Source organism: Epargyreus clarus, unplaced genomic scaffold (assembly GCF_041222505.1).
Source record: "Epargyreus clarus isolate Ecla_fem2 unplaced genomic scaffold, WU_Ecla_fem_2.2 ptg000035l, whole genome shotgun sequence".
NCBI classification, from domain to species: domain Eukaryota; kingdom Metazoa; phylum Arthropoda; class Insecta; order Lepidoptera; family Hesperiidae; genus Epargyreus; species Epargyreus clarus.
Genome location: NW_027332240.1, coordinates 2825169 through 2839235, shown reverse-complemented (window position 1 = coordinate 2839235; position 14067 = coordinate 2825169). Strand labels below are relative to the sequence as shown.

Genomic DNA, 14067 nt, shown 5'->3' with positions numbered 1-14067 from the left:
TTGAGTTGACTTGTCATTTTTGTTTAGTTGAGATGATGGTTAGGAGATATACTAGGATCGCTGTGAAGTTATAATTGAATTATATATTTATAGACCTAATTGACTCATACTGACTATATATGTTGGTTTAGTGCCAAAAATCACAGAATTAGATGGCGCTGTGTTCGAGTTATAAATAAATATAAATACACGTTTTCGATCTTAATTGAGACGTCAAAATTTAATTAAGAAATCGGTCATCGCGCCGTCTACTACAAAAGGTAGATTAATATTGGTTGGGTCTGAGACTCTCTTTTACGTCCCACAGCTGGGTACGAGTCTCTCGGGTATAATACTTTCAAAGCCCAAGATGTGACAAGGTCTAAGGATAGTTAACCAATTACACCAGCCGAAATCGAAGGTTTACGGCTCCTAAAACAATTTTTTCAACGTAGACTTTAATAGGAGTAGGTATGCGCAGCCATGATAACGCTACGATAATATGGCTATGGCATTTCATTTTATTTCTTGTTTTAATTTTGTGTTGATAAGCGAATCCAACAGTGGTTTATTCGTCTGATACATTTTTTTAACGTTAATACCAAACCGGCGTTTGTGCAGCGTCTATGACTAGGACGTAAGTTTAAAAGAGTTCTTAACGTATCCTCCGAAGCATGAACACGTGTATGTTTAACTGCTCGTGATCACCCATCAACTCTTGACTATCCCCGACGTTGCTTTTTTAAAGATCCATTAAGATTTACACAAGAAATCTTTTTTATCTTTTGAATTTTAATATAATATAGAAGTAGCAGACGAGCACGAGCACCTGATGGTATATCGCTACTGCCGCCCATGGACATCTGTAATCAACTCCGGATAGGATCAGATATAACTACCTGAGGTCGGTCACATATGCGCTGCTGAATGCCTCGGAAAAGTATATCTCCCTTACAAACAGAACACAGCAGCGATTAACACTGCTGTTATGAGGCAGATATAGGTGTGGTGGTGGTGCCGCCGGAGTCGAACCACGAGGGTTCTACCACCTTTCAACTTCTTTTAGTGTACAAATGCGTAGTTTATTTTCATTTGTCCAAACAATACACCATCTTAACACCTAAGATGGCCGCACATGATCCGCAATTAAACTCACAATAGGCTATCATACCCTATACGGTCGGTGTAATGGTTCCCTCACAATACACAAGGTCGTAATAGTTTGCACGACTGTCTGTCTGTCTTTCCGCGTCTAACAATAGTGGTTCAGATAATCCAAGGTTTCTTTAATGGTGCTTTGGTTTAGTTTAATTTGCGTTCATTATGTAAGGTTTCTTTTTATTTTACGGAAGAACTCTTTATATTTTGTGGTGTGAAATGTGTCTTCTGTGATTCCCTGTTGACATGTTGAAAGAAAAAATCTTCAAAAAAAATTAAAATATTTTCAGTATTAGGGTATTGATAAAATAAGGCACTTATTTTTCAAAATAACGCTCCCTTTCAAGTATATTGTATGATATATTAAATAGTGGTCCATCGCATCTTTTAATTATTTGCCTTTTTTAATCTGTGGCAGAGTGGTTCGTACAATTTGTCAGATGTCCATGGGTGGCAGTAGCAACTTACTATCATCTAGTTATAGTCTGCGTAAAACTACTAGTCCGCTCTGAATATAGAAATGAATCGCGTCGTCATAGCAAATTTTATGGCTACACCTGCTCGCAACAACTTCTGAGCGTACGAGCAGTTTGGTGCGAACTAAACCTATATTATTAAATCGTAATTTATGGATATTAACTCTCTTCGACTGACAAAACTCTTCACATAATATTGTTTATATACTTTTCACATTAACAATAATATGAAACATTGCGGTGGGAATTCTATTAAAGCGATCGCCAAAAACCGCCAATAACATTGCATATTATTGTACGGCGTAACCACTACAACGGCCAACAATAACATTCCCACAGAAACTGAACAATACCGGCTGTTATGTTTGACAAGCTATTGGTGACAAATGTTTGTGGAAATCTTCGCAGTGACTCAGTGTTACTTGTTTGGAGTTTTGTATTGTTGAAGGTTGTAGTAGTGGTTATCTGCAGGTGCGAGGTTCGAGTCTGATACGCAGTTTTTCGATCGAGTGTGCGTTTTTTTTATTTAATTATCATTTACATAAACTATGACGACGACGACTATACGACGTGTGAAACCTGCGTATCGGAGAGTTAAATAAATATAGTTTAAAAAAACTAAAGTACACGCTTTTATAGAAATCAAACTAAAAAATGTAGAAGAAAACTTATAAGAAGTTTAATGAAAAATTGTATTAACAACAAAGAAAGATATATTTAAATGTAAAAAAAGCGTGGGGTGCACACTCTCGGTAGTTGTAAATATTTTACTGACAGATATGAGCAGAAGGACCAACACTTTGATATTTTCAAAAGCATAATAATTTTAATATAAAGCGTGTAATAAAAAGTTCTCAAAGTTGACCCCTCTCACTCTGAGAGGAGACCCGTGCCAAGTGGTGGGACAATTAAAGGTTGATAGATAGAAGTAGTAGATGAAAGTGCAAGTAGTCGGTATCTTTTCGTATATATGTAGGTTGCCGATGCGACAATATTGTTTTTGGATGAATAAACGAAATTAAAATGTATGTTATTTCGAAGCACACCTATGCATATTTGCAAAATACTCTACGACGAATATGTAAAGCAACTAATCTTTGCATTTTATTAAGGTTCATTAGATAAAAAACTTGTGAATAAGTAGTACACAAAGACATCAAAATTGTATTATACATGTAGGTTCTGCACACCTGCTCGCAAAAGAGGACGCCGAACGGGCCAGGGAGCGCGCCGATCCCGCGCGGAGACGGAGACGCCGAGGGCGTAGATAGCGCCCTCCGGCGCGGTGTCCCTGTAGTACCGGGACCAGAATAGGGCTACGGTATCCCCTACCTGTCGTAAGAGGCGACTAAAAGGGGCTTTCGGGGTTGCGGGCGGCAAGAGTGGGAGCTCAAACCGTCCAGCAAGCGACCCCGGGAAGGACAGCGGTTTTGTGTGGTCGCATATCGCTGTAATCACCAGGGGATGTGAGAGGAGTGAAATTGCTCCCCTAGGGCAGAGCCCGATAGAAGGGCATCGCGTTAGGAGGACTCAGGTTGTGTTCCGTTGGAGATCCCGGAGTTCTCCACGAAACGCTGAGGACGGCCACCGGGGGGTTTTAGTGCGGTAAAAATCCCACATAACACGGCGTCACTCCCATGGCGTCGGGTACCTTTTGAAGGTTTCCCCCTCGTCAACAAAAAAAAAAAAAAAGGTTCTGCACACCTACTTTTGCCTAATAACAGTAGTGTTTAAGTGCTGTTGTGTTCTCGTTTGAAGATACTAAGGGAGATATACTTTTCCCAGGCGTTCCAGCTTAGTCCTCAGGGGTAGCGGCGCAACTGTGGCCGACCTCAGGTAGAAATCCAATCCTATCTGTGGTTGATTACAGATGACCGTGGGCGGCAGTAGCGACTTACCATCAGGTTGACTGCATGCTCGTCTGCTACTCTTATATTATATAAAAAAGGTAGTGAATTCGGGCAATGATGAGACAATAATGCGTTCATGAGGCATAGAATTTGTGTACATAATTTTAGGTCAAACAAAGAGATAATTATGGTGGTAGTGGCGCCTATTATAACGACGTGTGATTACCGATATCGACATACAAACAAAACAATCTTTTGTGCATACACTTTTGTGTGGCAAGCAATTAGTGGAGAATTTATTCTAGTTCATTTTGACGAAGCGTTTTACTTGTCCTAGTTGAAGAGTGAGGTCGGCAGTGTCTTTGCGTTAGTTTGTAGATTTTTTTAATAAGATAAAAGTAGGAAACGAGAATGCAGTCCACCTTATAGTACGTGTTGCACTCCCTGAACCGAATCAACTCGAAATAGGTATCCAATCCTACCTGAGGTCGGATACACATGCGTTGTTATATCAGAGGACTGTTTAAATATATAGTATATATGGGCGCAAATCAGTATCTTATGTTTATATTATAACATTTAATGTTTAAAATAATTATTTATGGGTGTAAATCTGTATCTTACGTTTATATTATAATATTTAATGTTTAAAATAATTATTCGTAATTACAATACTGTTATTGATCTAACCTCAATGTCTCTTAGACATTGCACTGATTCTTTCGACTGATTTTAAAACATTGATTTTGTAATTTATTTTTAATAATTCATATTGTTGCAAACCTTCAAAGTAAAAATCAATTAGATTATTATGACTCCAATTTTATTGTTTTATAAACAAAACTTAGTTTAATTTGCATCCTACTAGTAGCGCCCTCTTTTGGCGATTTATGAAAACTTGTAAGGAATGTTTGCGTGTTTTAACGCGCTTGTTTATTAAAACAAATATAATTTGTGTAAGATAAATTATTTGGAGTAACATAAAATTCATTATTAATTTTTATTATGTCAATTTTGATTGTCAATGTGGAATTAATATTTAGATTAAAATATGGACGATTTCCGGTAGTACTTCAAAACACTTTGTTAGTCATACCAAATAAATTATGTAAATTATAATAATATTAAAATACTTATTCTCGTATTTTTAAAACAATATTTTCAATATAATGTTATTTTATTAACAGTTAAATTTATTGTGAATCACGTCACTTGTTATAACAAAACAAGTGATGTGAGGTAGTTCTTATGCTGTTTGTCACTCGAGTAGTATTTAAGTCCACGCGCTGGTAGAGCGTGGTACATTCGCATTTAATCAGTCGTGTAAGCCGTTACTCTGCTCGAATTGTAAATAAAAGTGAATAAAAGTGATTCTCATATTAAAGTCGTTTCGTTCAGTTTATTAATAAAGTGCGGTATTGGGATATCGTCGACATATACGAGCTTTTGCCCGCGACTTCGATCGCGTTACGAAGTAATATTGTTAACCAATAAGATTTATACAAACTTTCATCCCCTATTTTATCCCCTTGGGGGTAGAATTGATCAAAATTCTTTCTTAGCGGATGCCTACGTCATAACATCTACCTGCATTACAAATTTCAGCCCGATCCGTCCAGTGGTTTGGGCTGTGCGTTGATAGATCACTATGTCAGTCAGTCACCTTTGAGTTATTTATATTTAGATAGAAGTAGCAAAGGAGCAGAGTCGAGACTCCAGCTGTTAGTAAGTGGCTACTGCCGCAAATGTACATTGTACATCTATAATCAACAGATAAGATAGGATTCCTAACAGAGATCGGCTTTAGATGTGTAGCTTCCCCGAATTAAGATGGACGTTTCCGATGAGTACCCGTATCTCCCTTAACAACTCCCTTCAAAGTGGAATACCGTAACATTTAACATTGCTGTTGTTATATAGACATAGGTAAAGCTGTGGACATGTGGAGTCGAACAACGTTAAACCATTTATACTTTTATAGAGTAAAATAAAAATCAGATAAATATGTTGTTACAATATTAGTTCGTTTAATTTCAGTTGCGCGGTGAGTTCTTGAAGCAGACGAAGGTGTGCACGATCATATCGCCGCGGGCGGGACCCTCCACCGCCGCGGAGGGCGACGACGTGCAAGACACGCTCGTAACTAAACAGGTACATCGTCATATTTTTTAGGTATAGTCTCTGCATCTCTGAATATAGAAATGAATCACGTCGCCATAGCAAATTGTATGACTACCTGCTCGCAACAACTTCAGTACGGACTAGCAGTTTGGCGCGGACTATACTAACTAGAAATTGGAAGCTGTTGTGTCTGGGTTCAAATACACAGGGCATGTTCTGCATTTTCTTGTAAAGTATTGTGGCTATTACGGACGAAGTTATAGCTTTATTAACTGGGGACACAAAAACGGTCGCCTAGTTGAGGTCGCAATAAAAAAGGTTCGACTAGTCTGAAATTAAAACGGGAACAAAACCCTCCAGCCCCCTTATTCACGCTCATCGTAGGGTATAATTGAGTTGTAGGTTATTTAAAATCTAGTTTATGCAAAAACAGATAAATCATATGTTTGAAAAAAAGCACCTAATATCTGTTTTTTTTCAAGTCAAAAAGACGGCATGACTTTTTTCTTTAGTACTAAGCCTACGATGTTTTGTCGGGATGTTTTTGAGCTGCATGACCTTGTTCCTTGCAGGGTATCCAAACGGACTTGGCAGATAGAGACGGCACTGTGGACCCTCGCTCGGTGAACCTCTCCCAGCTGCACCAGTCGCGCGTCGGCCTCATCAGCCAGGCGCTGATGCTCATCCTGATAGCCGGCTTCCTGGCCTCGGAGACTGTCAGCGAACTGTGGAAGACCAAGTGAGTGTCGTGTAGAGCATATAGGTTTAGGTATGTGCGCCCCTGCAACGTGTTTGTATATATACATATGTGTGCGTGCGACGTGTACGTGCGGGCAATTTGTACTTGTGTGCGTGCAATGTGTACTTGTGTGCGTGCAATGTCTACGTGCGTGGGGACAATGTGTGAGTACGTGCGTGTTATGTATATACACATCAAGCGTGAAATGTGTAGGTGCCTGCGTGCAATCGTTACGTGCGTCTATGTAACGAGTATGTGCGTGCGAACAATGTGAAAGTATGTGCGTGCATTATGCACCTATGTGCGTGCAAAGTCTACCTGCGTGCGGGCAATATGTAAGTGAGTCTTCAAACGGATCTGACGGACAGCGACGGCACGGTGGGTCCACGCGGGTCAGCGAACTGTGGAAGACCAAGTGAGTTTTGTGTAGGGTTCATACTGATCAATATAACGGGCATATATATAACTGTATGAGTGTGCGTGCAATGTATAGGAGCGTATCTGCGTGCTATGTCAACGCCCGTGTGTGCGTACAGTGTTCGTGCGTACGTGCAATATGTAAGTACGTGTGTAGTAGTGAGGGCATATTTTTTTATAATATGCGAATAGAAGACGAGCACGCAGTCCACCTGATTGTAAATGGCTGTAATTAACCCCAGATATTAGATATTCCTACCGGAGGTCGACCACAGATGCATAGCTACCCCTGAGGACTACGCAGAAATGCCTCGGAAAAGTATGTTTCTCTGACTACACCACAGCAGCGCTTATCACTGCTGTTATTAGGTAGAAATGAGTGTTGCGGTGGTGCCGCCGGAGTCGAACCACAAAGGGTTCTACCACCTTCATATGCATGCGTACTCTACTGTAAATGTTATAAAAATGTTTCCGTTTCTCCCCACCAGGGTACCGGTGGTGTCACGCAACTGGCACGACCTGGTGTTCCGTCTGGCGGAGATCGGCGTCGCGCTATGGTTCCCGTGCGTGCTCTGGAACTGCATGGCGCCCGAGCGGCTCTGGCTGCTCAACCCGCGCCGCCTGCTCGCCGCGCAGCTCGACGACGCGAGGCTCGCGGACCTCGCGCACACCTCGCTAGCGCACCACCAGGAGAACAAGGTGAGGGGTGACCACCACCATCACCACTAATACCTCCATCACCACTACCACCACCATTACAGCCACCATTACCACCACCATTACCACCACCATTACCACCACCATTACCACCAGCACTACCAACACTACCACCATCACTACCACCACCACTACTAGCATAACCACTATTACCACTACCATCGCCTCTAGCACAACAACAATCACCTCTACAACCACCACAATGGCCAACACCACCACTACTACCACCATCATCACCACAGTTACCATCACCAACAGTACCATCATACTTACCACCACCACCATAAAGCCTACCACTACCACCATTACCACCACCTCTACTATCACCACCACTACTACTAACTGCATGACGCCCGAGCGGCTCTGGCTCCTCAACCTCAACAAGGTGAGGAGTGACCACTACTATAGACACTGCCACATAAGCAGCTACAACTACCATCACCATTATCAGCACCAATACCACTACATCTACCACCACCACCACCACAGCTACCACCACCACCACCACAGCTACCACCACCAACATTAAATCTACTAATACCATCACCATCACCACTACCATCATCAACACTACATCCACCAATGCCACCACCACTATTACCATGACCACCACTGCCACCACTATTACCACCACCCCTATCATCACCGCTACCACCACTGACATCAGCACTACCAAAATCACTACCACACAAAACCACTACCGCGTCAATACTCAAGATACAAGATACAGTCTTCAAATATTACCTTTGATATACCGAAAATAAGTTATAACTTTTCATTATCATGTAATTATTATATAGTTGCAAAGGTAAATGTTTTGGTTGTCATTAAATAAGGTTCGTTTTTATTTACAGGTCATATTTGTACAATGTCGTCGATACATAAATAATATCGGTAAACTCGTTCACTATCGAGATCCGAGATCATTGTTGGTCATCTTAAGCATTTATGTTGCTTTCATCGAATATTGCGTAGGCGGTGTTGCCAGTCTTCAGCTGTGTGCTTATTGTATCGTAAAAATATTAATTTTGAATTTTATTTTATGTTCATTGACTTACGAAATAAATGGACTTTGGTTTGTACTAAAAAAATCCATATAAAAGTCCTAAATAACATGAAAAGCGCGATAATAGCAGATTTGTTCTCATTTGGTCCGTGGAATGGACCAAAATACATAGCGCCGTAGCATGTGCCACATCTACATACTCGGCACTTGACACAAACTTCAATCTTCTACGAACTTTTGGCTCGATTTGAGTGCGAACAAACGTGAGGACGCGTCACGCGCTTATGGGAAAACCTCTTTTTGCTTGTGAACCTACACAAACCAACTCAGACTATCCACATGTTTGAATTTGTAACGGCTTTTTGAAGTTTGGCGAGCGGACGGATGTGGTATTATGATAAAATTATGCAAAAATGTGTGGTAAAAAATTCAATGGTTATGGCATAATTTCATTAAGAAACTCAATAACAGATGTGTTGTTAAAGAACTTTATAGTTTGACGTAATCTGTTTTTCGGACACGTTTTTTGTGGATTTTGTACTAAACTCTATGTCCATTTGTTTCTACGTCAATGTTTATATCAAATTCGTTGTAAGGTTTACGGTATAGGTGTGTCGTAATCGCAGTCTTTGCTATAGAGGCATATTTGGCGAACATTCGGATGAAACGCAGCTTAGCTTGTTTGGCAAATATTTGCGATGGACGTAAGATTGTTTGTTATCTGAGTTATGATATTTAAAAATAATTTTGGATCATTAATTTGCTTATAATGGTCCTAAATCTTTTTCAAGTTATTTCAAAGTTTACATTCTATATTTTTTAATTTTTATTGCGGTAAAACCCGGCGAAGCTTTTCCGAGTCTCATATTAAATTATTAAGATTAATATCAGACCGTTTCGTATCACCGGGATAGAAAGTATACAATGAAAAATATGAAAAGAAAGTATATACAAAGTCTTTACATAGAAAAACAACGTTGAATAAAAATTTAAAATCAATCCATCGATTACTTTTTGTTTTTTGCAAACCCAAACGTAAGCCCAATTGTTAATATACAAAAATTGAATTGTTCCACACAAATGTTTGCCAAACTTTAGCCATTCAAAAATTGCTGGGTACAACGGGTAGACATGGTAATAAACAAAGTCTTCAAATACCTGAACGGATTCTCAGATATTGGTGCAATTTAGCCAGTTGCGATGGCACCAGAGGGCGCTGTGCGCTGTGGAGATATTCCGCTGTTGGATCGTGTGGCGTTTCGTTACATTGTTGCTCCGTATCAGTGGTAGACATGAAGTGAAATGCATCGACGGTGTCGTATCGGTGAGTGTGAATAGGATGTCGTGTCGTGTCGTGTCGTATCTTACAATAATATTTTTGAACAAAGTTTAAATAAAACAGAAATATTTCGCTTCCAATATGTATTGAAGCGTCGACATACTTGTTTGACAAACCTCTACAAACGTTTGGCTTGATCAAAAGCTATGTTACAAGGTCTTATAAACGTACACAAAACAAGTCAAATATTGTATCCGTATGTTTGAATTTGTGACAGTTTGGTAAGTCTGCGGGCAAGTGACTGAATTATACTTAATCATACACATTATTTTTTTAAATATGTATTGTGCTAATATTAGTTAATGATTATATTATTGTTTTCACACATCCCTTCTTTCTTTTCGTTTTATCCTCCTGTCTTTTCTAGCTTTTTTGTAGCTCTCTCTTTCCATTTCCTTCTTTTGCTTACTTTTCATTCTTCTCACCATTTAAGTTGCTAACGGCTCAACGAGACGAATTTCTCTTATTCCATTATTAATAAAAATCTCTGCCCTTCTTCTTTCTATTTTTCCTCTTACCTTCTCTCTTTCTATTTTTATCTCATTCATCCCTGTAGGTTTTCATCGTTTTCTGTTTTATCCTAGCGTTATTTTTTTGTCTCTCTTATACTTTTTCTTTGTTAATCATTTTCATTTCTTTTTTCCTCTCTCCTCTCTCTCTCTCTCTCTCTCTCCCTTCTTGAAGCGTAACACTTGTTTCGTGTGCAACTGCCTAACTCCACCGCATGGTCCGCAGAATGTGGAGACCGACTCGCTGGTGGGCTCGTCGCGCGTGTGCTACATCTGCTACGACAGCGCTCGCGCGGAGCCGCTCATCATGCCGTGCCGCTGCAAGGGCGACGTGGGCGCGGTGCACCACGACTGTCTGCAGCGGTGGCTCATTGAGGTATATTATTTATTTATTTATTTATCTTAAAACACCATTACATCTATCCTTACAGGCTAAACACCCAATACGATAGAGAGGCCTTATTTTAAACACTTAAACTAACCGCCGAACTGCTAGTCCGCTCTGAAGTTGTTGCGAGCAGGTGTGGTCGTACAATTCGCTATGGTGACGCGATTCATCTCTATATTCAGAGCGGATTAGCAGTTTTACGCGGACGATATACTGCTGTTTGTTATATAGGAGTGGAAGAAGTGGAGGTAAGTGGCCACTGCCGCCTATGGACAATTGTAAACAACCCCAGATTAGATTAGATATTTTGCGGTCGCTGCACAGATGCGCCGCTAACCCTGAGGACTAAGTTGGAACGCCTTGGGAAAGTATGTCTCCTTTACCAAACCCTTCAAATCAGAACACAGCGAGTTATCACTGCTGTTATTAGACAGAAATAAGTGTGACGGTGGTGGCGCCACAGTCGAACCATATATGAAGACACGAATAAAATAATGTTTTATATTTAATATTATTTTCAATTTTGTTTTCAGAGTGAGGCGACACCTGACGGCTTGAAATGCAAAGTGTGCAACACTCCATACATCGTCGAAGAAACAGACAAGTATTGTTAATTTTTTTTTAAGATGGAAATTTTTATTTATGATCAAAAAGTATGCTTTCTTTACATACCTTCCAAAACAAGAACACAGTTGCGCTTAACATTACCGTTATTAGAAAAAAAAGGTATAGCGGTGATGCCGCCAAAGCACCACGAGGGACTTTTGATGTTCTAATGTAACATAACGCGTTCTTGTCTGTGGCAGGGTGGAGTGGAAGCGCGGCTTCACGTGGTCGCACTGGGGGCGCACCGCGCTGTGCGTGTGCTGCGCGTGCGGCGCGGGCGCGGCCGCCTGGGTCGTCGTGCAGCTGTGCGCCTCGTCCGTCGCGCGCCTGCTGGCCGTCGGCGGCGCGCTGCTCGTGGGCTACATGGCGCTCAGGTGAGCGGGGCCCCCGGGTCGTCGTGCAGCTGTGCGCCTCGTCCGTCGCGCGCCTGCTGGCCGTCGGCGGCGCGCTGCTCGTGGGCTACATGGCGCTCAGGTGAGCGGGGCCCCCGGGTCGTCGTGCAGCTGTGCGCCTCGTCCGTCGCGCGCCTGCTGGCCGTCGGCGGCGCGCTGCTCGTGGGCTACATGGCGCTCAGGTGAGCGGGGCCCCCGGGTCGTCGTGCAGCTGTGCGCCTCGTCCGTCGCGCGCCTGCTGGCCGTCGGCGGCGCGCTGCTCGTGGGCTACATGGCGCTCAGGTGAGCGGGGCCCCCGGGTCGTCGTGCAGCTGTGCGCCTCGTCCGTCGCGCGCCTGCTGGCCGTCGGCGGCGCGCTGCTCGTGGGCTACATGGCGCTCAGGTGAGCGGGGCCCCCGGGTCGTCGTGCAGCTGTGCGCCTCGTCCGTCGCGCGCCTGCTGGCCGTCGGCGGCGCGCTGCTCGTGGGCTACATGGCGCTCAGGTGAGCGGGGCCCCCGGGTCGTCGTGCAGCTGTGCGCCTCGTCCGTCGCGCGCCTGCTGGCCGTCGGCGGCGCGCTGCTCGTGGGCTACATGGCGCTCAGGTGAGCGGGGCCCCCGGGTCGTCGTGCAGCTGTGCGCCTCGTCCGTCGCGCGCCTGCTGGCCGTCGGCGGCGCGCTGCTCGTGGGCTACATGGCGCTCAGGTGAGCGGGGCCCCCGGGTCGTCGTGCAGCTGTGCGCCTCGTCCGTCGCGCGCCTGCTGGCCGTCGGCGGCGCGCTGCTCGTGGGCTACATGGCGCTCAGGTGAGCGGGGCCCCCGGGTCGTCGTGCAGCTGTGCGCCTCGTCCGTCGCGCGCCTGCTGGCCGTCGGCGGCGCGCTGCTCGTGGGCTACATGGCGCTCAGGTGAGCGGGGCCCCCGGGTCGTCGTGCAGCTGTGCGCCTCGTCCGTCGCGCGCCTGCTGGCCGTCGGCGGCGCGCTGCTCGTGGGCTACATGGCGCTCAGGTGAGCGGGGCCCCCGGGTCGTCGTGCAGCTGTGCGCCTCGTCCGTCGCGCGCCTGCTGGCCGTCGGCGGCGCGCTGCTCGTGGGCTACATGGCGCTCAGGTGAGCGGGGCCCCCGGGTCGTCGTGCAGCTGTGCGCCTCGTCCGTCGCGCGCCTGCTGGCCGTCGGCGGCGCGCTGCTCGTGGGCTACATGGCGCTCAGGTGAGCGGGGCCCCCGGGTCGTCGTGCAGCTGTGCGCCTCGTCCGTCGCGCGCCTGCTGGCCGTCGGCGGCGCGCTGCTCGTGGGCTACATGGCGCTCAGGTGAGCGGGGCCCCCGGGTCGTCGTGCAGCTGTGCGCCTCGTCCGTCGCGCGCCTGCTGGCCGTCGGCGGCGCGCTGCTCGTGGGCTACATGGCGCTCAGGTGAGCGGGGCCCCCGGGTCGTCGTGCGGCTGTGCGCCTCGTCCGTCGCGCGCCTGCTGGCCGTCGGCGGCGCGCTGCTCGTGGGCTACATGGCGCTCAGGTGAGCGGGGCCCCCGGGTCGTCGTGCGGCTGTGCGCCTCGTCCGTCGCGCGCCTGCTGGCCGTCGGCGGCGCGCTGCTCGTGGGCTACATGGCGCTCAGGTGAGCGGGGCCCCCGGGTCGTCGTGCAGCTGTGCGCCTCGTCCGTCGCGCGCCTGCTGGCCGTCGGCGGCGCGCTGCTCGTGGGCTACATGGCGCTCAGGTGAGCGGGGCCCCCGGGTCGTCGTGCAGCTGTGCGCCTCGTCCGTCGCGCGCCTGCTGGCCGTCGGCGGCGCGCTGCTCGTGGGCTACATGGCGCTCAGGTGAGCGGGGCCCCCGGGTCGTCGTGCAGCTGTGCGCCTCGTCCGTCGCGCGCCTGCTGGCCGTCGGCGGCGCGCTGCTCGTGGGCTACATGGCGCTCAGGTGAGCGGGGCCCCCGGGTCGTCGTGCAGCTGTGCGCCTCGTCCGTCGCGCGCCTGCTGGCCGTCGGCGGCGCGCTGCTCGTGGGCTACATGGCGCTCAGGTGAGCGGGGCCCCCGGGTCGTCGTGCGGCTGTGCGCCTCGTCCGTCGCGCGCCTGCTGGCCGTCGGCGGCGCGCTGCTCGTGGGCTACATGGCGCTCAGGTGAGCGGGGCCCCCGGGTCGTCGTGCGGCTGTGCGCCTCGTCCGTCGCGCGCCTGCTGGCCGTCGGCGGCGCGCTGCTCGTGGGCTACATGGCGCTCAGGTGAGCGGGGCCCCTAGCAAATCGTCTATCAGCTATCCGGCGGGTCGTCAGGTGAGAGGGGCCCACAGTGTGCAGCCGACCAATTGGACGTCAGATAAGCGGGGCTCCCAGCGTGCAGCTATCCGGCTGGTTGTCGAAAGAGCAGGGCCCCCAGCGTACAGCCGTCCGGCTGGTCGTCAGGTGAGCGG

The 14067-nt window shown here is 46.7% G+C and overlaps 1 protein-coding gene across 6 annotated transcripts in view; it reads left to right on the top strand.

Annotated features, from left to right (window-relative positions):
* The window catches only part of LOC140756619 (uncharacterized), a 79381-nt gene that overhangs the window by 59687 nt on the left and 5627 nt on the right, over positions 1–14067 (top strand). For all 6 annotated transcript variants that reach the window (XM_073092164.1, XM_073092160.1, XM_073092162.1 and 3 more), the window contains 6 exons: positions 5501–5614; positions 6157–6323; positions 7229–7439; positions 10538–10687; positions 11233–11303; positions 11506–11679. In XM_073092164.1, coding sequence (XP_072948265.1) covers positions 5501–5614; positions 6157–6323; positions 7229–7439; positions 10538–10687; positions 11233–11303; positions 11506–11679 — 887 coding nt within the window. The remainder of the gene's footprint in view (positions 1–5500; positions 5615–6156; positions 6324–7228; positions 7440–10537; positions 10688–11232; positions 11304–11505; positions 11680–14067) is intronic.